General features: G+C 47.8%; 1 protein-coding gene across 4 annotated transcripts in view; it reads left to right on the top strand.

Annotated features, from left to right (window-relative positions):
• The window catches only part of PRDM16 (PR/SET domain 16), a 448370-nt gene that overhangs the window by 399901 nt on the left and 25110 nt on the right, over positions 1 to 23359 (top strand). For 3 of the 4 annotated variants that reach the window (XM_079986791.1, XM_079986788.1, XM_079986790.1), the window contains exons 5-10: positions 2976 to 3078; positions 10351 to 10549; positions 10745 to 10892; positions 14941 to 15094; positions 17326 to 18730; positions 22663 to 22750. In XM_079986791.1, the coding sequence (XP_079842917.1) occupies positions 2976 to 3078; positions 10351 to 10549; positions 10745 to 10892; positions 14941 to 15094; positions 17326 to 18730; positions 22663 to 22750 (2097 nt within the window). The remainder of the gene's footprint in view (positions 1 to 2975; positions 3079 to 10350; positions 10550 to 10744; positions 10893 to 14940; positions 15095 to 17325; positions 18731 to 22662; positions 22751 to 23359) is intronic. The other variant, XM_079986789.1, reaches the window with a different exon arrangement.

The raw sequence follows: 23359 nt of genomic DNA, 5'->3' as shown, positions 1-23359 counted from the left end.
TATTATTTGCAAACATTTTCATACTGCCAGTGTTAAGGAAAAGTATCCCCCCCAGTGAACAGCATAAGGGGTTGTAGATAATGCTAGACCTACTCAGGCCAGTATACCTGAAGTAGTGTCTCCACCCCCATCGTATGGCCCAGACATGGAGGTCCAGCGCCGAGGGCCTTCGGGCGGTTCCCTCACTGCAAGAAGCCAAGTTACAGGGAACCAGGCAGAGGGCCTTCTCAGTAGTGGCACCCTCCCTGTGGAATGCCCTCCCAGCAGATGTCAAAGAGAAGAACAACTACCAACTTTTAGAAGAACAACTTTTAGAAGACATCTGAAGGCAGCCCTGTTTAGGGAAGCTTTTAATGTTTAACAGACCACTGTATTTTAATACTTTGTTGGAAGCCACCCAGGGTGGCTGGGGAGACCCAGCCAGATGGGCAGGGTATAAATAAATTATTATTATTATTATTATTATTATTATTATTATTATTATTATTATGAGCACTGCAACCCCATAGTTGCCTTTGACTGGACTTAACTGTCCAGGGGTCCTTTACCTTTATGTTTACCTGAGCAGCCTAAGCAAAGCCCTGCTACACCTTCGGTCTCTTTGGGGCTTCCTCTGCCCTCACCTACATCCTCTTCAGGCTCCTCCGATCTCAGGAAGGGTCTCTTCACAAGCCACAAGGGCTCTCCAGCTCTCTCCTGCCATTTCCTGCTTTGAATCTATTTCTATCCTGGCACTATGCATATACATGGTTGCGTACGAGGGAAGAGTGCATAAGTGAGGGGGGCGCCTGTATTTTAACCCCCCCCCAAGGGTTATAGATTGAGCAACAATAACAAAATCTCTCCCATAACTACTAGCATTGTTATAAATTTAAATTTCCAGTTATAATGCAGAGGGAAAGGGCATAAGTTTGGATATATTTCTGGGACTCAGTCATGCTGCAACAGTTGGCAGCAGTAATGAAAGAGGGGAAATTGCAGGAGCGGAGAGGGATCTTGTCCTCAGGTCCTAAGTGTGGTTCTTCCACAGGCATCTGATTAGCCACTCTGGGGATAGGATACTGGGCTAGATGGGCCATTGGTCCAATCCAGCAAGTTCTTCTTGTGTTCTTATGTGATTCATTTTCAACACTGAGTGACACACATTTCTGCCGCAATTATAAGCTGTGGATCTTCTGATTGGATTTCTTCTTTTGGGAAACAAAGTAAAGGGACACTGACAGTATTGTTGTTTTTTTGTGGTGGAGTTACTTCACAACTGGCGTCCTGTGATTTGTTGAATTGTGGTCAAGATTAATTTCCGTCTCCCCCTCAAAGACAAAAAAATTAATACATGGACAACATGAATTCATAATGTTATCCATGATGGCCTCAATTGTTTTTGAAGCACAAAATCAGTAGTACAACACAGACCTGTATCATGGCTGCACATTGGTTGCGCAACTGTCTACTTTGGGAATCGTTTTCATTACAAATCTTGGGCCTGTTGTGGAAGCCCTAGCTGGTACAGGATGCGGCTGCTAGACAAGACGGTGGGCAGATGGTCAACCAGATATGACCCTCTTGCTAAAACATCTGCATCATCTGCCAATGTGCCACTGGACGAGTTTCAAGGTTCTTGTGTTGATATGAAAAACCCTTGAAAAACAAACAAACATGGGTATACTTTTAGGATTGCTCGACCCTTTCTATCCCAGCTCAATTTCTGAGATCATCCACCCCCACCCCACCCCAGGCAATGGCTAAATGTAAGATGTGATTAATAAACTCAAGTAGACAGTTATCTAGATTAGAAATGGCCATAACTTTGTTGATTACAGGTATAGGTGGGGTTTTGGCTCAGGCATTGGGTGTAGATCCGTTCCAGCCCCCACCCCCGACAATAACAAAAATTCTTTAATTTAAAAAAGGTTAGGGAATTCAGTTCCCCAAGTTCCTACTCAAAAACAACCCTGTTGTTAATGATCTTTTATGTTTTATCACTATACAGCACCCTGATATTTTATGATACAGCAGAATAGAGGTGGGGTGTTTTGTTTTGTTTTTACAAATAAATAAACCCAGTGCTAGCTAACATTCTTGAACCAGCTGCCTGTTCCATGTACTTCTCTATTACCAGGAATGTGTGACTTTGGAGATGGTGGTTGGTGCAGAAGTGGGGGATTGTTGATATTCATGACTGCTTGGGCTCTGCCACGACTGTATAGCTCCTACATATGGGCAAATGGGTTTTCCGTCATTCACTTTGTGGCTGACCCACAGATCACTATTGCACGCTCATAGTTTGGCTTGCAGCTGAAGTGGATGAGACTGGTTGAGTGAGGAGCATTGCATGTACCCATGAGGGATATTGCTCCATGCATCAGAGAGGAAGATTTCAAGCATAACAAAAACCAGAAGAGTACAAGAAGCATGATAGAGACCGATATTTGGGGTTGCATCTAATTCTTCTCAGAGTAGAGCCATCCTTCAGTGCTGAATGGAATTAGGAGCTCCTTCTCACCCGAAGCTCTGTGAAGACATCAAAGCTATGCAGACCTTTGGATCATTCCACATATAGGGGTGTGTTGAAAACCCCTTCCTTGCAGGCAACACCCTTGGGGCACTGTGATCTTCACTCGGGCGGAAGTGGGAAGACTTTTGCAAGGCCACTGACCAACTCCCCCCTCCAAACAATGCAAGTTTGTGTTGGAAGGTGTATTTGCCAATCAGGAAAAAAAAGACATGTACTTTGAGCTATATTGAACTGTGACTTTCCCCCCTCTGAGTCCATGAAAATCTGGCAAACTTAGCATATGACTAATAGCCGGGAGCAGGGATGGGGGGTGGGGTAAAAACTGAAAAGAGCCAAGATCAAACAGATCAAGGGGCAGTTTTCTTTTTCCCTCTGGGGGAAAAAAGGCCTTTAAGTCATACGAAAGTGACTGTGCAGATTTAATATTTTCTCTTCTCTCTCTTTCATTGCAAATGTCTAGATTTATTATAAAGTTATTAAAGAAATTGAACCCGGAGAAGAGCTGCTGATGTATATGAAAGAAGGTACTTATCCGACTGGGAACATCCCACCCAGTTTGGAAGGTAAGAATTCTTACACGAACACACTCTGCAACCTTGTCCCATTTCCTTCAAGACATGAAGCTCCCTGAACACGCACACAACGAACAAAAAATGATGAAGTATTTAGAATAACTCACCTGTGAGAAAAGGTTCCAACATGTGGTGTGTTTTAGTTTTAGGAGTGAATAAGGGATTGGGGACATGATAGAGGTAATTAAAATCATGCATGGTTTGGTAAAAATGGACAATGCTATAAAACACTGGGGTGATCCAATGTAGCTGAATGCTGGACAATTCAGGTCAGAAAACAGGACTGGACTCTTACACACCTTCCATCATTGGAATTTTCTCCCCCAATATATAATGATGGCCGCCAACTTGGATGGCTTTGAAGAAGGCAAAGTCAAGGACGACAAGGCTATCAGTGTTACTAGCCACAATAGCTGTGTCCTCCCTCCACTACCAGAGGCAATATACTTCTGAATGCTGGTTTTTGGGAATCACAAGTGGGTAGAGGAGATGTTGTACTCGCCTCCTGCTTGTAGGCTTTTCATAATGTGCATCTGGTTGGCCACTGTGAGAACAGGATGCTGGACTAGACACTGCCTTGGCCCAGCATGGCTCATGAAATGTATCATAAAGAGGAGTCCGCAGAGGGGATGCAAAGCATCGACACCTTTTTTTATCAAGCGGTTTGCGGAGGGAACAAATTATGCAGCTTGCAATGCAGAACTGAAACGAAACTGAGAGCCAGCACCACAGTTCTTGGTATGGCAAGCCAAGAGGGTCAATGCACTAGAGTGTTTCTTTTCGGCTTGTTATTCTGCCCCATTGTCTGATTGCAGCATTTCCATCATAAGAGTGATGAGCTCTGCCAAGAAGTGGACTACAGTATCTGCATCTGCAAAGGGTGACGAGTTGGCAGCTATTTAATTCGTTTTCTTCATCCTCATTGCAGGAGAGCTATGCTGAGGAACTGACCTTTGGCATGTACACTACTCTCTGTTCTGTAAAATGGAATGCTTTTTGGTAGGGAGGGCTGGGAGATTCTGCAGGCATGGTGGCTGCATCAGCAGCCTTGGGTGTGGACCTTTCTGCTTCTAATGTTGCCCTGTGGGCATGGGAAGGGCTGTAGCTCAAAAGCAGAGCATCTGTCTTGCATGCAAAAGGCTACAGGTTCTGTCTCCAGCACCCCCAGTCAGTGTAGGTAGACCAATGGGTTTGACTCAGTATAAGGCACCTTCCTAATTCCCCATGTCTTAAGAGAAGTTCCATAGCTCAGTGACAGAGCACCCACTTTGCATGCAGCAGTTCCCAGGTTTGATCCCCATCATCTCCAGGCAGGGCTGCCAGTCAGTGTAGATGATACTGAACTAGATGGAACAGCGGGTCTGACAAAGGAAAAGACATCTTCCTCTGGGTTGAAGCCACGGTGTTACTGCTTCCTGGCCACTGACCCATCCTCAGAATTGGGCTCTTAAGCCAAACTGCATGCTCCCAGCAACCACGTGGTATGGTCCTTCCTGGACTGTAAGTGTGATGATACTGAGGGAGGCTATGAAACAAATGGGAGAAGAAGACTGCTTAGTTCTGGAAGATCTGTTGAGCATCATACATTTCATTTCATTCCAAAATGACACATTTCTGAATCTACCAGGGCGGGGCGAACCCCCCCAAAAAACCCCATTTACCTTGCTTCCAACAATGTTCCATTTTTGACATGCCACAGTATTTATCTACCACCTCCTAATAGCGTATCAAGTAGCAGGCAGTTGCCGGCTAATTGCTTCCCAAACATAATAACCTATCATCATCAAACATTTGACTTTTTAAATACTTTGTCTTTCTTCTTTTCCTCTTTTTTATCCCCCCCTTTTTTTTTTGCCTTCGACAAGGCTCGGTCTCTCCCCCCACCTTGCTTTTCCAGTGCAACTCTGAATTGCACAAGAAAGGAAATGTTAAAATGTTCCACACAAAGATAATTAAAATCTTTTTCTCCAAGCCGCAGCCAAATGTGGCAGACCCCCTTATCACTGCAGGAATTTTGAGCAGGGCTCTTGAATTCCTTTGAGATACGGTTCTGGTAGATTAGCATGTAGATCCTACAATTATGTTCCCCTTGGTCTCTTTGAAAGCTATTACGGCCTGATGTAATTTTTTCTCTCCCCTTCCTCTTCTCCCCCGGTTGCTTTCTCACTATGTCCTAAGTGTTCCTGATGGAACATAAGGCAGAAGCGTGTAACACAAATTTGACAAAGAGGGCAGGAAAGAATGACGGAAAAGAATTGCCTGGAGAGATTCAACCCCTCCCTTAATGCCATGAGTCCTAATCTAACCCCAAGGAACATAGGAAGCCATCTTATAACAAGTGCGGCCATTGGTCCATCTAGTGGTCTGTCTACACTGATGGGCAGCCTCTCTCAAGTATTTCTGCCATTATGATTTCAGGCCAAAGCCAGTGTTGTGCAGAGGTTAGAGCAGAGCTTTCCAAACTATGTGTCGCGACACGTTAGTGTGTCGGCTGCAGGGCTGGAAAGGCGTTAGCTTAATCTCTGGTTTGCTAGTAAAACTGAATTACCGTGTCATGAAATGATACATGTCTATAAAGTGTGTCACCAGCATGAAAAGTTTGGTAAGCTCTGGGTTAGAGTGTTGCACTTAGGGAGACTAGGATTCAAATCCCATTGAAGCTCACTGGGTAACTTTGGGCCAGTAATTCACTCTTGGCCGAACCTACCTCACAGGGTTATTGTGGGGATTGATTGGGGTGGGGGAGAACCTTACATGCCACTTTGAGCTCCATGGAGAAAAAGATGGATGGATGGATGGATGGATGGATGGATAGATAGATGATAGATAGATGATAGATAGATAGATAGATAGATAGATAGATAGATAGATAGATAGATAGATGTTAGACATAGATATATGTTAGAGATAGATGATAGATAGATGATAGATATAGATAGACAGATTAGACAGATAGATGATAGATAGATGATAGATAGATAGATGATAGATAGATAAATAGATGATAGATAGATGATATAGATAGATAGATAGATAGATAGATAGATAGATGATAGATGATAGATAGATAGATAGATAGACATATAGATGATAGATGATTGATAGATGATGATAGATAGATGATAGATAGATAGATAGATAGATAGATAAATAGATAGATATAGATAATAGATAGATAGATAGATATAGATAGATAGATAGATAGATAGATAGATAGATAGATAGATAGAAGTATCTCTCTGAGCCCAATACCTGGAGATATTGAGGATTAAATTTGGGACCTTTCATGCAAGGCAGATGCTCTACCACTGATCTATGTCTCTCCACAGAACCGTTGCACTTGTGCCTTCACACTAAACTCTGGTTTGGCTTGGCGTTATGTGTGAACCAGCTCTACTAACATGCTTTAGGGCAGTGGTGAGGAAGCTTTTCCAGACCAGGGGGCCCCATTTCCTCAGCTGTGGGTGGGGCAAAAGTACAGGCATGGCCAGACAACACACTGCTTTCTGGGTAAAATTACTAGGGGAAGATGCAGAACAGGGCCAATGAGGGGCATGGCCCAGTGTGTGTGACCTGTGGAGACTCCCAAGATCTGGAGGGTCAGCCCACAAACCTGAGGCTGCACAGACCTGCTTTGAGGATCCTGCGCTCCCTTCCCCATAAAGTCAGAGAGAGATTTAGAGCTCTATAGGGGTTGGTTATTTCCCACTGAGCAGGGTGAACTGTAACATATCTGACTGCAGTAGGTGTCCTGTTTTGCACCCAACACAGACTCCTAATGGATAGCTTCATTCTTGAGGCACGGCAGTAGACATAGAGTTCAAGCATGATCATGCAGAAAACAGGCAAGATATTCAGAACTGAGGGGAAGCACTGAAGATGTCCCAACAGTCCCCCCCACCCTGCCCACCAAGCTTTTAAGTATGAGGTGTGATGCACTCGACCACGAGGCTCGCTCACTTGGAAGGGATGTGAGGATTGCAAGCGCCCATTCATCCAGGGTGGGTGGGAGGCAATGCCTGGTTCTGGGCAGCAAGACTACGCCCTCTCATTCATGCTCCTGATCGTTTGCTGCTGCCTTCAGAGTTTCCTCCCACCTTGGCTGCCCAAAGCCACACACCCCCGGCCTCCATTTAGAACCTCTGCTCTTCCTGCAGACCATGGGGAGGAGCCAGCACCCAGGAACTCCCTTCTGAAGTGGCTGAAGTCAAAGCACAACAGGGAGAGACCCCCTATCCTCTGACCCCACTTCCCAGCAACCAGCCTCTCTAATAGGGTGACCACATGTCCCAGTTTAGAGAGAACTGTCTTCTCAGTCCAGTGTCAGGATAAGGAACCATAAAAAGAGAGTGCAGCATTGAACCTGCCCATCAACCCTTTAAGACCTAGACCCCTGTAAGACCTGGAACCCTTTAAGACCTGGAACACAAACTGAGCAGACACACCAGTCACCTGAGCCCTGTTGTTCCCACTAGAGTGAGATGTCTTGTATTCCTGTTTAAAGGATTATAGTTCTCTCTAAGTTTGCATTTGTAAATAATAATAATAATAATAATAATAATAATAATAATAATAATATTTATACCCTGCCCATCTGGCTGGGTTTCCCCAGCAACTCTGGGCAGCTTCCAACGAAGTATTAAAGTACAGTGGTCTGTTAAACATTAAAAGCTTCCTTAAAGAGGGCTGCCTTCTTATGTCTTCTAAAAGTCTGGAAGTTGTTCTTCTCTTTGACATCTGGTGGGAGGGTGTTCCACAGGGCGGGTGCCACTACCGAGAAGGCCCTCTGCCTGGTTCCCTGTAACTTGGCTTCTTGCAGTGAAGGAACCACCAGAAGGCCCTCAGCACTGGACCTCAGTGTCTAGGCAAAACGATGGGGGTGGAGACGCCCCTTCAAGAATTAGAACATGTGAACATTATGGGTTGTATCCAGGGCTGGTCCTACCTAACATTGATGGACATCACTAACTTAGGTCATTAATTTCAATGTGTCTACTCTGCACAGGACCTAGCTGCATACATCCCTATTGAAATCACTGTCATCTTTCGCCTTCTGTTTTCAAGATCCCTGTCTCTCTTTTCGGGCAATGCAAAAGTGGCTTTATATAAGGGTTGTATCCAATGTAGTCCTCTGCAACATGGACCCATGGGGAGCAATAGATGTGACTAACTTAGGTCCATTCATTTCAGTGGTCTACTCTGTGAAGGACTGGCGTTGGATACAACCCTCTCTCTCTCTCTCATTAACACCTCTGTTTATTTGCTCATCTTTTTAAATTGAATGTTATGGTTTGTTCTGTAAATATGAATAAGAACAGTTTAAAAAGTAGTGACAGTTACAGGCTTTATATTAGCAGTAAAACTGTTAGAGGAAGCCAGTGAGCAAGAGGCTTTAATTACAAAGCAAGCTTCTGAAACGGAGGATTTCAGTGCTGAGGAAGGTGGGAAACCGTAAAGCAAAAGCAGGAAAAAAGAAGAAGAAGAAATTTACCAAAGCTTCTGTTTCAAGCGAGGAGGAAGAAATCCTGCTCTGTCCCGACTCTCCTCCCAGAAACCGCTCTGCTGGAAAATTTACAACGCTAAGCTGATTGTTTGGTTTGGCACTCTGGTCAGGATGCTGTCTTGTAAACTTAATAATAGCTGCCCTCCTTTTAATTTGTTTGACCTTGACTACAATAATTTATTATGTGCGTTAGAAGGTTTCTCTCTCTCCCTCCTCCCCCCGTCACTTTTCTTTAAAACAAAGAATTTGGCTTCTTCCCCTTGACTGCGCGGAGAGAGCTTTGCCTCGGAATTCCCTTTGGCTTCAGTTGCTCATGTGGCGGCTGGTTAGCAATCGACTTCGTATTTAAACAGAGGACAGAGTTTTATTTTTTATTTCCCCCTTTTACATGTATATTTGAATCCCTGGAAAACCTAAAAGGCTGGTTTTTCCTCATTGGAAAGACATAATTAATCTTGGTCTTGGTGAATGGTTAGTTCAGCATCTCTCTGCATTTTGTCAGTGCTGCTGACAATGTCTGCCTTTTCCTTCACCCTCCTCCTCACCCCCACCTTAAGTCTGCCTTCAGATTAAACTCTCTGGGCTAGGGAGGTAAGGAGGTTTTCCATTCTGCCTTGTTGTCGTCCCATGCAGCGCTGTCTCCATCCTGCTGCAGTTTGACTTCTGCCAAGACCATCGTTACTTCTCTCACTGGCCATTGCGGCAGCATTGTGCAGACTGCATAATCTGCAGAACAAATTACGCAACTGACTGCGTAAATAATGCAAGATGCATTGTCATTCCGTTATTTCACCCCATTCATTTCAACACAAATAAAAAAAGGGGGTGTAATCAACTGCATATTGTTTGCATATCGCTTTGGCTCTGGCCCCACTTGCCAGCCGCATGACATAAAAAGGTTCCTCGCTTCTATGATACAGGAAGAACCATAAGAAGAGCCTGCTGGATCAGACCAATGGCCCTTCTTGTCCAGCATCCTGTTTCCCCAGAGACCAACCAGATGGCTTTGGAAGGCCTCAACGCAATTACACTCCTTTGGGGTTCTCATTCTTCCAGCCTCAAGTTTCTGTTCTCCACATTTCCACATCAGTTGGCAATGCAGGGGGCAGGGAAGTCCTCATGAAAATGAACCAGCATTTTACATAAGAAGAGCCTTGCTGGATCAGGCCAATGTCCCATCTAGTCCAGCATCCTGTTCTCACAGTGACCATACCAGATGCTTGTGGGAAGCCAGCGATCAGGTTTCAAGCACAAGAGTGCTCTCCCTTCCTGTGGTTTCTGCAACTGGGGTTCAGAACCATTGCTGTCTCCAAATGTGGGAGCAGAGCATAGCCATCATGGCTAGTAGCCAGCCCTCTGTTCCGTGAGTTTTAATCCATCTGGGTCGGTGACCCCAGCCCTGTCTCCTTCAGCATCTGGTTGGCCATTGGGGGAACAAGATACTGGGCTGAACAGCCCTGATCCAGCAGGGCTCTTCTGATGTTGTCCTGTTCTCAGCTCCAGCCAGTGTGTTGTAGTGGTTAAGAGCGGTGGACTCGTAATCTGGTGAACCGGGTTCGATTCTCCGCTTCTCCACATGCAGCTGCTGGGTGAACTTGGGCTAGTCATACTTCTTTGAAGTCTCTCAACCCCACTCACCTCACAGAGTGTTTGTTGTGGGGGAGGAAGGGAAAGGAGAATGTTAGCCGCTTTGAGACTCCTTCAGGTAGTGATAAAGCAGGATATCAAATCCAAACGCTTCTTCTTCCTTCTTTCCTTAGAAGTGCACTCGTACCGCTGCGAGGACTGCGACGAACTCTTCCAGTCAAAGATGGACATGAGGCGGCACAAGAAATACTCTTGCAATGCCGTCAGCTCCCTCTACGAGACCCTCAGCGAGGAGATCAAGCAGGAAGGGGCTTCTGATGGGCAGGTCCACGAGTGCAAGGATTGTGAGAGGATGTTCCCAAACAAATACAGGTAATACACCTGGGAACCGGTGAGCTGCTGAGCATGCTGGCTGGGGCTGGTTGGAGTTGGTCCAGAACACCTGTAGGGCACCAGGTTTACTCTGTAGCTCTCTTACCCTGTTTCAAAATTAGGCTTGCTAGAGTTAGTAGCGGTAGGAAGAGCTGTAGTATCCGTGCAACGTGTCCGCCCATTTCTCTCTTTCAGCTTGGAACAGCACATGATCATCCACACTGAGGAACGGGAGTACAAATGTGACCAGTGTCCGAAGGCCTTCAACTGGAAATCAAACCTGATTCGTCACCAGATGTCGCACGATAGCGGCAAGCGATTTGAATGTGAAAACTGTGTAAAGGTATGGCTGTGATGGGCACCATTGATTGACTCTGGTTGTGGTCCCAACCACTCAAGAGGATCAACCCTACCTCCCTTTGAAGATGGGGAAATAAAGGGACAGAGGAAGACTATTTTGAAATAAAACAAATGCCATGGATTGGCTGGACACAGAGGAATGGTGGGAGGCACTGGGGAACTCCCAAGGGAAGAAGGCTCAGAGCCCTGAAAGAGGTGGTGGGATGAAGATGAGTGGCCAGAGGGAGAAGACTGGGAGTAAGTGGAGGGGTTGGCAGCTAAGGAGGCAACGGCTATGTGAGCTGGGAGAGTCTGTGGCAGAGAGAAGTGCAGAAGGCAGAGAGGAGGGAGGCCAAGAGGCAGAGATGAGTCAGGCTGGTGAAGAATCCAGGGTTTCTCTCCCTCCTGCCACAACAGGCTCTCCTCACCACTGGAGTTGCAGTACTAGGAGAGGCATGAAGAGGGAGGAACAGAGACAGGCATGCAGGCATTGTCTCAGATTGCTTGGGAAGGGCCTAGGAGAGGAGGAGACTTGCTGGGAAGGCAGGGACCTTCAGTCCCCACAACTGCCTCTTAGGCGCAAGACCTACTGAGAAGAGTTGATGTGTCATTAGGCCTGGTGCTCTTGAGCTGACCTTATACTTCTAATGAAGCGTTGACTTCACTTACTCCATATGATTTATTGCTGACTTGCTCTTGGCAACAGTTCTGCAAAAAAGCGAAAAAAACACTTTAATCTCAGAAATAAACCCTACCTCACAGGGCTGTTGTGGGAATTAAAGGAGGTGGGGCAGAACCACATATGTTGCCCTAGGCTCCTTGGAGTGGGGGGGAAGGTGGGATATAAATGAAATGAAATAAATAATAATAATAATAATAATAATAATAATAATAATAATAATAATAATTTATTATTTGTACCCCGCCCATCTGGCTGGGTTTCCCCAGCCACTCTGGGCGGCTTCCAACAGAGATGAAAAATACACTAAAATGTCACATATTAAAAACTTCCCTGAACAGGGCTGCCTTCAGATGTCTTCTGAATGTCAGGTAGTTGTTTATCGCTTTGACATCTGATGGGAGGGCATTCCACAGGGCGGGCGCCACTACCGAGAAGGCCCTCTGCCTGGTTCCCTGTAACTTGGCCTCTCGCAGTGAGGGAACCGCCAGAAGCCCCTCGGAGCTGGACCTCAGTGTCCGGGCAGAACGATGGGGGAGGAGACACTCCTTCAGATATACTGGACCGAGGCCATTTAGGGCTTTAAAGGTCAGCACCAACACTTTGAATTGTGCTCGGAAACGTACTGGGAGCCAATGTAGGTCTTTCAAGACCGGTGTTATATGGTCTCGGCGGCCGCTCCCAGTCACCAGTCTAGCTGCCGCATTCTGGATTAGTTGTAGTTTCCGGGTCACCTTCAAAGGTAGCCCCACGTAGAGCGCATTGCAGTAGTCCAAGCGGGAGATAACCAGAGCATGTACCACTCTGGCGAGACAGTCTGCAGGCAGATAGGGTCTCAGCCTACGTACCAGATGGAGCTGGTAAACAGCTGCCCTGGATACAGATTTGACCTGTGCCTCCATGGACAGCTGTGAGTCCAAAATGACTCCCAGGCTGCGCATCTGGTCCTTCAGGGGCACAGTTACCCCATTCAGGACCAGGGAATCCTCCACACCTGCCCGCCTCCTGTCCCCCAAAAACAGTACTTCTGTCTTGTCAGGATTCAGCCTCAATCTGTTAGCCGCCATCCATCCTCCAACCGCTTCCAGACACTCACACAGGACCTTCACCGCCTTCACTGGTTCTGATTTAAAAGAGAGGTAGAGCTGGGTATCATCTGCATACTGATGAACACCCAGCCCAAACCTCCTGATGATCTCTCCCAGTGGCTGCATGTAAATGTTGAAAAGCATGGGGGAGAGGACAGAACCCTGGGGCACCCCACAAGTGAGAGCCCAGGGGTCTGAACACTCATCCCCCACCACCACTTTCTGAACACGGCCCAGGAGGAAGGAGCGGAACCACTGTATGACAGTGCCCCCAGCTCCCAGCCCCTCAAGACGGTCCAGAAGGATGTCATGGTCGATGGTATCAAACGCCGCTGAGAGATCCAGCAGAACTAGGAAACAGCTCTCACCTTTGTCCCTAGCCCGCCGGAGATCATCAGCCAGTGCGACCAAGGCAGTTTCAGTCCCATGATGAGGCCTGAATCCCGACTGGAAGGGATCCAAATGGTCCGCTTCTTCCAGGCGTGCCTGGAGTTGTTCAGCAACCACTCGCTCAATCACCTTGCCCAAGAATGGAAGGTTTGAGACTGGGCGATAATTGGCCATCGTGGCCGCATCTAAAGATGGTTTTTTAAGAAGCGGTTTAATAACCGCCTCTTTCAGCGGGTCTGGGAAGGCTCCCTCACGGAGGGAAGCATTCACCACCCCACGAAGCCCATCGCCCAGTCCCTCCCGGCTAGCTTTTATAAGCCAGGATGGGCAAGGATCCAGGAGACAGGTGGTTGGCTTCACTCGTCCAAGCAGCCTGTCCACATCCTCGGAGGTAACAGATTGGAATTGATCCCACACAACTTGACCAGACAGGACTCTAGCACTCTCCCGCCCCGGCCCTGCTCCCACGGTGGAGTCTACTTCTTCCCGAATCTGAGCGATTTTATCTGCAAAAAAATTTGCAAAATCATTGCAGGAGAACATGTGGCCCGTACTGGGCCCCGATGTTACAGGTGGTTCCGCTAAATTGTGAACCACCTGAAAGAGTCTCCTGCTGCTGTTTTCTGCAGATGCAATAGAGGCGGTGAAGAAAGTCTTCTTCGCCGTCGCTATCGCCACTTGGTAGGCTCGACGTTGAGCTCTAACCTGTGTCCGGTCAGATTCGGAATGAGTTATCCGCCACCGGCGCTCTAGCCGTCTCAACGATTGTTTCATTGCCCTCAGATCTGTGGAAAACCACGAGGCTCTCCGGGCTCCATGCAATCGGAGAGGGCGCTTCGGAGCCAAACAGTCAATAGCCCTGGTTAACTCCACATTCCAGCGGGCCACCAGGGAATCGGCTGAAAGGCCATCAACATGGGATAAAGCATCCCCTACCACTCTCTGGAAACCATTTGGATCCATTAAGTGGCGGGGGCGGACCATCCGAATCGGTCCCACCTCCCTGCAGAGGGGATGGGTCGCAGAGAAGTCCAGTTGCACCAGGAAGTGGTCTGACCATGGCACTTCTTTCGTTTCACTTTTACTTAGTGTCAGATCACCAACATCCGTAGAGGTAAACACCAGGTCCAAGGCATGTCCGCGGCTATGGGTTGGGCCAGACTTATTCAGGGACAGCCCCATGGAGGCCATGCTTTCCACAAATTCCCGAGCGGCCCCTTGTAAGGTCGTGTCGGCATGGATGTTAAAATCCCCTAGGACAACCAAGCTAGGTGTCTCCAGGAGAACATCTGCCACGACCTGAAGCAGCTCGGGCAGGGAATCCTTGGTGCAGCGGGGAGGTCGGTACACCAAAAGGAATCCTGTACTGCCCCTATTGCCCAACTTCCAGAACATGCACTCAGAAAACTGGGTCTTCCCAATAGGACGCCTGGTGCAAACTAATGACTTCCTAAAAATCACTGCAACCCCCCCTCCCCGCCCACATGACCTGGGTTGCTGTGCGTAAGAGAAACCTGGTGGACAAGCAGCGGCAAGGACAGGCCCATCTGCTTCATCCAACCAAGTCTCTGTTACACATGCCAGGTCAAGTCCTCCATCCATGATCAAGTCATGGATGGCAGTGGTCTTATGAATCATTGACCTGGCATTGCACAGCAACACTTTCAGGTCATGTGGGTATCCCTTGCTGATTCCAGTATTCATCCGGTCAGGACCAGACCCGGAGGCAGGGATAGTCCTCAGACAACGACTAAACCTGCCTCCTCTGTAATGACATGGTCTGGTCTTAGCGTAAGTCGCCAGTAAACAGAAATTCACAGTGAGAGGAATTTATGTGGCTTTGTTCATCAAAAAAGTTCTCTCTCTCTCTCTCTTTCTGCACTCCCTATTTCCAGGTGTTTACTGACCCCAGCAACCTCCAGAGGCACATCCGTTCTCAGCACGTCGGCGCACGGGCGCACGCTTGCCCTGACTGTGGGAAAACCTTTGCCACTTCTTCCGGCTTAAAGCAGCACAAGCACATTCACAGCACTGTCAAACCTTTCATATGTAAGTTGTCATGGCTGCCTCCGAGAGCGGGCCAGCCTCTATAATTGCACATATCCTGAGCTGCAGCCTCCACTGCCACCCCCTCCGGCCTCTGCCAGCAGCAGCCGCTATAATTTTATAGGTCAGAGCACCAGATTAAATTCTGCCGCAATTCCCACCCCCCACTTCACGCACGGCTCCTGTTTTTTCAGTAAACATTTGAGGCAGGGTTTTTTGTTTTTGACAGGTTAAAAGCTGAACTCCGCAGTCAGTCAGGCCAATTTGGCTGTGCGCGTTTCGTTGCAGCAAGCGCACACCCACACGCCATCCCCCCCCCCCGAATCCTAGGAACATAGGAAACTGCCTTATACAGAGTCAGACCATTGATCTCTCCAGCTCAGAAATGCCTCCAATGACTGGCAGGGACTCTCCAGGCTGTCAATCAGGGGGCGTCTCTCCCAGCCCTACCTGGAGAGGCCGGTCTTTGAACCTGGGACCTTCTGCATGCAAGGCAGATGTCATAGGCTATGGGGACCTTTTGGTCTGATCCACAAGGCTCTTCCTGTGTCTGTGCAATGAGCCCTTCCCCACTTCATCCCTGCCCCCTTTCTTGGGCAGAAATAACCAACTCTGGGCAGCTTCCAACACACATAAAAACATAATAAAACGTTAAACGTTAAAAACTTCCCTATACAGGGCTGCCTTCAGATGACTTCTAAAAGTTGTGTAGTTCTCCATCACCTTGACATCTGATGGGAAGGTGTTGCACAGGGAGGGTGCCACTATCAAGAAGGCCTTCTGCCTGGTTCCCTGTAATTTTGCTTCTCACAGTGAGGGAACCACCAGAAGGCCCTCGGAGGAGAACCTCAGTATCTGGGCTGAGCGATGGGGGTGGAGATACTTCTTCAGGTATGCTGGGCCAAGGCCATTTAGGGCTTTAAAGGTGAGCACCAACACTTTGAATTGTGCTCGGAAACATACTGGGAGCCAGTGAAGATCCTTTAGGACCAGTGTTATATGGACCGGTGTTACATTCTTTAGAGAAGGCCGAGAGGGCCCTCTGCCTGGTTCCCTGTAACTTTATTGTGCCAGAAGGCCCTCAGAGCTGGACTTCAATGTCCGGGCTGGACGATGGGGGTGGAGACGCTCCTTCAGGCATTCAGGGCTGAGTAGTTTGTTAACTGTGCTGGGTATTGTAGCTCTGTGATGGGTAAGCTACAGCCCCCAGGGTTCTCTGGGACAAGCCCCATGCTTTTTAAATGTGCAGTGGATGCGTTTTAAACATATGGTGTGGATGTGACCATCATCTTCTACACAAGGAATTGTCTCAGCCAATATTTCCAGTGAGGTAATAGGCTTGGTAAGCCAAAGTACTACTTCGGGTTCACATGAGGGGCAGCAATCAAACTGTTAGCACATTTGCAAAGCTAAGCAGGGTCCGGTGTGGTTTCAAATTGGATGGGGAACCCCATGTTGAGATTCCTGCATTGCAGGAGGTTGGACTAGATGACACTTAGGGTCCCATCCAACTCTACAATTCTAGGATGCAGCATTTCTGCAAATTTGCTTGCTGCGAAATCCTTTCCTGCTGGGAACTGGGGAAGTTGCTGGCTCACCAGGGCAAGGCAGCACTGGGCTACATGGGCTACATGGGCTAAGGGGTTATGTTTTAAATTTATATGTAAAATGATGTTACTCCTCCCTTCCCCCCATGCTCCGCTTCAACAGGGTGGCACCCAAAACCAGTAAAAAATAACAACAAACAATCATGATTTCAGGTTGATAGTTTTAAAAAAACTATCAATTCTTTATTGATTAAAAGATTCACATGTCTATACAAACATTATGTACTATCTCTTTAACAAGTAAAAGAAAGAAGAAAATTATATAAAATAGAATATTTATAAAGAAATAAAGAAGTAACAAAGATAAGAAACAAAGAAATCAATTTTTTTTTAAAGAAACAAAGTTATTTACATAGTAAAAGTACTCATCCGCACAATCCTTCCCATCCTTCTCATTATACTGTTTGATATAACATTCTTTTTTACACAGGTTTACATTGTATAATATCATTTCTTTCTGCTTTATATACGTTCCTGTGATCTTTTTCTTTACAAATATCACTCAATCACTCATCCAACTAAGTCCTGTTCATTACTTTATTATGCAACACCACCTGATTTCCAACCAGTTCTTTCATATTAATTTCATATTGGGTTTTGGTATTTTGGTTTCTGTTGATGCTTTAGGTGAGGTCTGCCACAAGTCCTACACGCAGTTCTCCAACCTGTGCCGCCACAAGCGCATGCATGCCGACTGCCGGACCCAGATCAAGTGCAAGGACTGCGGCCAGATGTTCAGCACCACCTCCTCACTCAACAAGCACCGTCGCTTCTGCGAGGGGAAGAACCATTACAACCCCGGGGGGATATTTGGGCCAGGCTTGCCTCTCACTCCCAGCTCAATGATGGACAAATCCAAGCCATCTCCTGCCCTTAACCATGCCAGCCTGGGGTTCAGCGATTACTTCCCATCCCGGCAGCACCCTGGAGGGCTCCCCTTCTCCCCCACTCCCCCAGCGTTCCCATCCCTCGCCCCTGGGTTCCCGGGCATCTTCCCTCCTTCGCTGTACCCCAGGCCCCCTTTATTACCTCCGACGCCGCTGCTGAAAAGCCCCCTCAACCACACTCAAGATGCCAAACTTCCCAGCCCTCTGGGCAACCCAGCCCTCCCTCTGATCTCGGCCGTAAGCAACAGTGGCCACCCCGCCTCCGGGGAGGAGCGTTACAACAGCAGCAACCTGGGGAACTCCTACCTGGAGAAGCTCAAGGCCAGGACCAGTGACATGTCAGACGCGAGCGACTTCGAGGACGTCAACACCACCACAGGAACGGACCTGGATACCACCACCGGGACAGGGTCTGACCTGGAGAGCGACGCGGAGAGCGACCGGGACAAAATGAAGGAGAAGAGCAAGCCGTCCGAGAGCAAGCCAGATTTCGGTAGCGGCGCAGTGCCCACCAGTTCCGCCAACAACATGAGCGACCTCCCCCTCTTCTACTCGCAGCATTCCTTCTTCCCTCCCCCCGAAGAGCAGCTCCTCCCCATGGCGGGAGCAGCCAACGACTCCATCAAGGCCATCGCCTCCATCGCGGAGAAGTACTTTGGGCCCGGCTTCATGGGGATGCAGGAGAAGAAGATGGGCTCCCTCCCGTACCATTCCATGTTCCCCTTCCAGTTCCTCCCCAACTTCCCCCATTCGCTGTACCCTTTTACGGACCGCACCCTCAACCACAGCTTGCTGGTCAAGGCAGAACCAAAGTCGCCCAGGGACCTTCACAAACTGGGCAGCACCAGCTCTGAGTCGCCCTTCGACCTTACCACAAAGCCAAAAGAAATCAAGCCAGCCTTGCCGCCCCCCAAAGTCCCACCCGCTCACCCGTCCGGGGAGGAGCAGCCGCTGGATCTCAGCATCGGCAACCGTATCCGGGCCAGTCAGAATGGGAGCCGGGACTCCCGGAGGAACCACGTGTATGGAGAAAGGAAGTTGTTGGCCAGTGAAGTATTACCCAAGATCTCTCAGGCTCAGATGCCGCCACAGCCATCACTGCATTACGCCAAGCCGTCTCCTTTTTTCATGGACCCCATATACAGGTATTAACATAGCCTGCCTTAATCGCACGTGTTTGCAACTGAGGCCAACTGAGCCCCAGCGACAACAGTGGTGGCAAGCAGTGGTTGGGGTTGCCACCACTACTGAGTTACCCCAACCCTGGTGTGTGAAGCAATCACTCGGGTCTGGTCTACTTGCCAGCAAAGTTCTCAGGGACGGAGCAGAGGAGGAATGGTGGAGACCACCTCCCCATCCTAACTTAAGGAAGAGGAAGACAGTAGATTTGCTACAGGGGTTTGAGGGAGGTCAGAGCTCAGAGGCAGATGAGGGGGGAAATTGGGAAATCATGGGAGAGCTAGAGCAACACCCAGCTGACACGTTGTCATTAGAAAGCGTTTCAGAGCCTCCATCTCCCAGAACCCAGAGAGCCTTGAAAGTAGGAGAGCAAAGAGCTCAAAAACAAAGGGCCCGTAGCAGCACTGGTAGAGGAGGCGATGAGAATGACAAGGATGTGGGAGAGATGGGGGGGGTGGAGATTCACTTGGGACAACGCCATTTTCCAAGAGGCTGGGTTCTATAGCCTCTCTCTGTAAAGATTGAAATAAAAAAGGATGGTAAGAAACTTTATACTTTCCTGGGCAACCAGCCAGGAGCCGCTGACAGCATCCTGACAAAAGCTGACCGTTACCTGTGGCTGCAACATGGTTATGTTGTTTGCATGTCGAGACCCCGCAGCCACCCCCTCGTTGGAAATAACTCACACAAGGACACGGATATTAGGTTTATGTTATTGGGCAAATTTTGGCCACAACTTTATTGAAATTACAGAATGTGAGTGGTATTGGCTTAGGCATTGACTGGACCTGACTATATCTGACTCCTGCCCATTGTGCAGGAAGTCCCCAGTAAGGGTAAGCCACCGGTAGGGGGAGCCCTGTCGATGCGGACCAACTCAAGCTCCCCCTGGTGTTCTCGTCGGGGTCTTGTCAAGGCCTTAGCCCCCCAGCCGGGCTTCAGACTAGAACAACAGCCCCGGATTCCTTTAACGGAATACCCTTAAGCATGGAGGGGCAGGTGATGGCCACACCTCCCCTCCCCCACACTAAGTCAAACAATGCCACAACTGGCCATGCCCCCCAGGCCAGTGGGTTGGCTGACCGGGCTCTGACGTGGCCGGGATCCCCCAGGCAATGGGGGACAAGGTCCCCCACTCCCGGTGGGGAGTGGGTGGCCATGCAGTCCACCGCAACTCCTCCCCACTGGGAAGTGGAGCGGATATATCACGTTGTATCCAATGAAACTCTGTGCAGAGTAGACCCACTTTAATTAATGGACATGACTGAACTAGGCCCATTAATTTCCATTTTATTCATTGAAATGAACGGCGCTAGGTCCTTAACATTGAAGCAATAACTGTAGTTAAAAACAACAACTCAGTTCCTCAGCCCAGTGGCCAATAAATTCACCTCCATATCCAATGCCATTGACAAACAGAATACACGTGGATCAATTAAAATGAAATAAAATGTGCAGTTACATGAAGCAAATATTTTCCAAAGCCAGTATCTGTGGCCAGACATGCTCTGATGAATAGGGTTTCTTCCGTGGCAGGTAAACAAAACAGAACACCAACTTGAGCACGACTCTGAAAATGTCATTGCTTTTTTTATGATTTGCTGCAGCAAACATTTCTTTCCAAATTGAAAAAAGAAGACATTTTAGTCTTCTGCCAACACTGGCCATCCCCACCACCAGAAGATAGAGTCAGGGGTGCCAACTTGAATAAAATATTTGGAGTGGGGCAGGTAAGCCCCGCCCCACACAATCGGTCACATGACATGGTGCACACACACTATTTGAATAGTAATGCCCATTAACTTTGGGGGGCCGTGGCCCCCTCAAACATTTTATAGGGGGGGGCGTGAAGACCCTAGGATTTGGCTAGGATAGAGTCATTTGAAAACAAGCTGACTGTTGGGCTAGGAGATTGTTTTCATCAAGTTATCATCTTAAAGCTTTTTTGCCTATGTAATAGGTGTATCTGTAACTCATAGGCTACCTTAACTTCTGTTGTAGCAAATTAATGAGCACGACTAACTTAGGTCCACCCATTTAAATGGATCTATTCCGATCAAACATACAGCACATGCACTCCTGATCGTTCTTGGTCTGATACAGTCGTACCTTGGTTTTCGAACAGAATGCATTCCGGAAGTCTGTTCGACTTCCAAAGCATTCAGAAACCAAGGCGTGGCTTCCTATTGGTTGCAGGAGCGTCCTGCAGTCAATCAGAAACTGTGGAAGCCGCACTGGATGTTCAGCTTCCAAGGCAAAGTTCGCAAACCGGAACAGCTATTTCCAGGTTTGCGACATTTGAGTTCTGAGTTGTTCGTGAACTAAACTGTTTGAAAACCAAGGTACAGCTGTATAGGACACTGGCCTAGATAAGCTCTTCTTACCTTGTTGTTGTTGTTGTTCTTAAGTATTGTTGTTGGCATTCATCTGCCTTGAGAGACAATGGTTGTGCTCCTCCAGGGGTGAAGTCAAGCCACTGTGTTAGCAGCACCAAAGTGATCTCCCTGCGGCACAAGCCTGGGCAGTGAGAAGGGGGGTCCTGGGCTGCCCAAATGACAAACTTCCACTCTTGGGCTCGCTGATGTGGTCCAAAGGAAAGCAGAGCAGTACCTTTGGCATCAGCTTGGCTGCAGGAGTTGCCAGAAAGTGGTGTACAAGACGCCATCCAACTGTTTGAGGGAATTGTGTCAGGTTTAAGTATAGGACAAGTGGGTCCAAAATTAGGAAACCAGAAACCGTGATCTGCAAACCATGCACGGTGGAGAAGTTTGGGAAACCATGAAGTCAATATGGGAAGATGCCAAGGAACTGTCAGCCACGGTGATGTTGGCCGGGCATGTTGAGAAACCGGGAGGGGGTGGGTAAGGAAGAGGAACTCGAGTTTTCTCAAGATCCCTTTTCAGATTGGTACTCCATGAGGAGGGCTTCCTTGTTCTCACTCTTGAGATCCTAAGCACTTTGCTCAAAGCTTTATGTTGCCTCTCCCAATCATGCTCGTCTAGGAATGCCATTCCAGGTATGAAAAATGGCCCTGACCATTTTCGGCTTTGTTCCTTGGGAAATGGCGACGGTAACGGTAGAGATGGAAGTTATTCCAGTGGGATTCCAGCACCTCTGCGTAAGGGCTGGAAAACGTGCCAAAATAACAGACGTTGGAGGAAGCTTTGCCAGTCAAAACAGAAAGGCAGGAAACGGCACAGGAGCAGAAGACAGATGAATGAGATGGATCAGGGGACGGGGGAGACATGCTCAGTGAGTTCCTGGGAGATGTGAAGGATTAGTAGCGGGTTCTTTTTTTGGGGGGGGGGGAATAGATTTCAAAGTTAGAAACAAGTCAAAGGTTGTAAATCCAACTGAGGATCCCATGAGTTAGCAGTCTGGCAAGCTCAGAAAATAGAGAAATGCAAGTTGGACCCACAACATATTATTGCTGCCCAAGGACACATTCCAGCAAGGTGGAAACACTTTGGCAGGACCAGTGAGAGGTGTGGCCTTGGGAAAGTTGTGAGGGCCAGATAGGGAGCCCTGGGGGCCACATTTGGCCCCTGGGTTGGAGGTTGTTCACTCATGCTCTTAAACCATGAATGGGCCTGCTCTGAGTTGGATTAATGTTTGTTTCAGCCCATTGTTATAATCCTGGCACAACAGTAAGGCATCCCTTGGCAGAAACCAGGAAGGGTAGATTATATATACATGTATTCTTAGTTCAGTTGGTAGAGCATAGGACTCTTAATCCCAGGTTTGTGAGTTCGAATCTCATGTTGGGCAAAAGATTCCTGCTTGGCAGGGGGTTGGACTAGATGGTCCTCGTGGTCTCTTCCAACTCTACAATTCTATGATTCTTCTGGTTTTCCCTGGAGGCCCTGTGAGGTATGTAACCCTCTGTATTGCTGTCCAGCAGGGTGGAGAAGCGGAAGGTGGTAGACTCAGTGGGCGCACTGAAGGAGAAGTATCTGAGACCATCCCCGCTGCTTTTTCATCCCCAGGTAAGACCATTTTTTTTTAAAAAAAAATAATGTTATATTTGACTTTGATGCAGTTTGATGAGAATCGACTTTGTCTGGAACCTCCCGGACAGATGTGTGGATCAGAGCAGAGGACTGTATCCAGCTAAGACCTACTTTGAGTAGACCCATTGAAATGATTGGGCCTAAGTTAATCACGTTCCTTAACTTCTACTCTTAGTAGGACTGGCAGAGACTACAGCTCATCATTTTGCAATTCCCTGGATTTTGCAGTAGTTTCCAACTCAGAAAATCGGCCCCAGAAAGGCATTGAAAAAAAAAAGTTCATTTGTGGAGATAAAATAAATTTTATTTTTTATTTTTTTAATAAATATTATTGGTGCGTGTGTCCCCCCCCCCCAGGTACAAACCTAGCACACCAGAGATAAATTTTCTACCCCAGCCAGGTACTTGCTTCTAGCCTGACGTCAGCAACATCAGCAGCAACATTATTATTATTATTATTATTATTATTATTATTAGCCTTATTTGAACACCAGGGCTTTTCAGAGCACCCAAGTTCTCATGAGACTCTTGATCTCAAGGTCGTGGATTCAAGCCCAAGGCTGGGAGGAAAATTCCTCCATTGCA

This window comes from Podarcis cretensis (assembly GCF_951804945.1).
Source record: "Podarcis cretensis genome assembly, chromosome: 8".
NCBI classification, from domain to species: Eukaryota; Metazoa; Chordata; class Lepidosauria; order Squamata; family Lacertidae; genus Podarcis; species Podarcis cretensis.
This window is presented reverse-complemented; position numbering and strand designations above follow the sequence as displayed.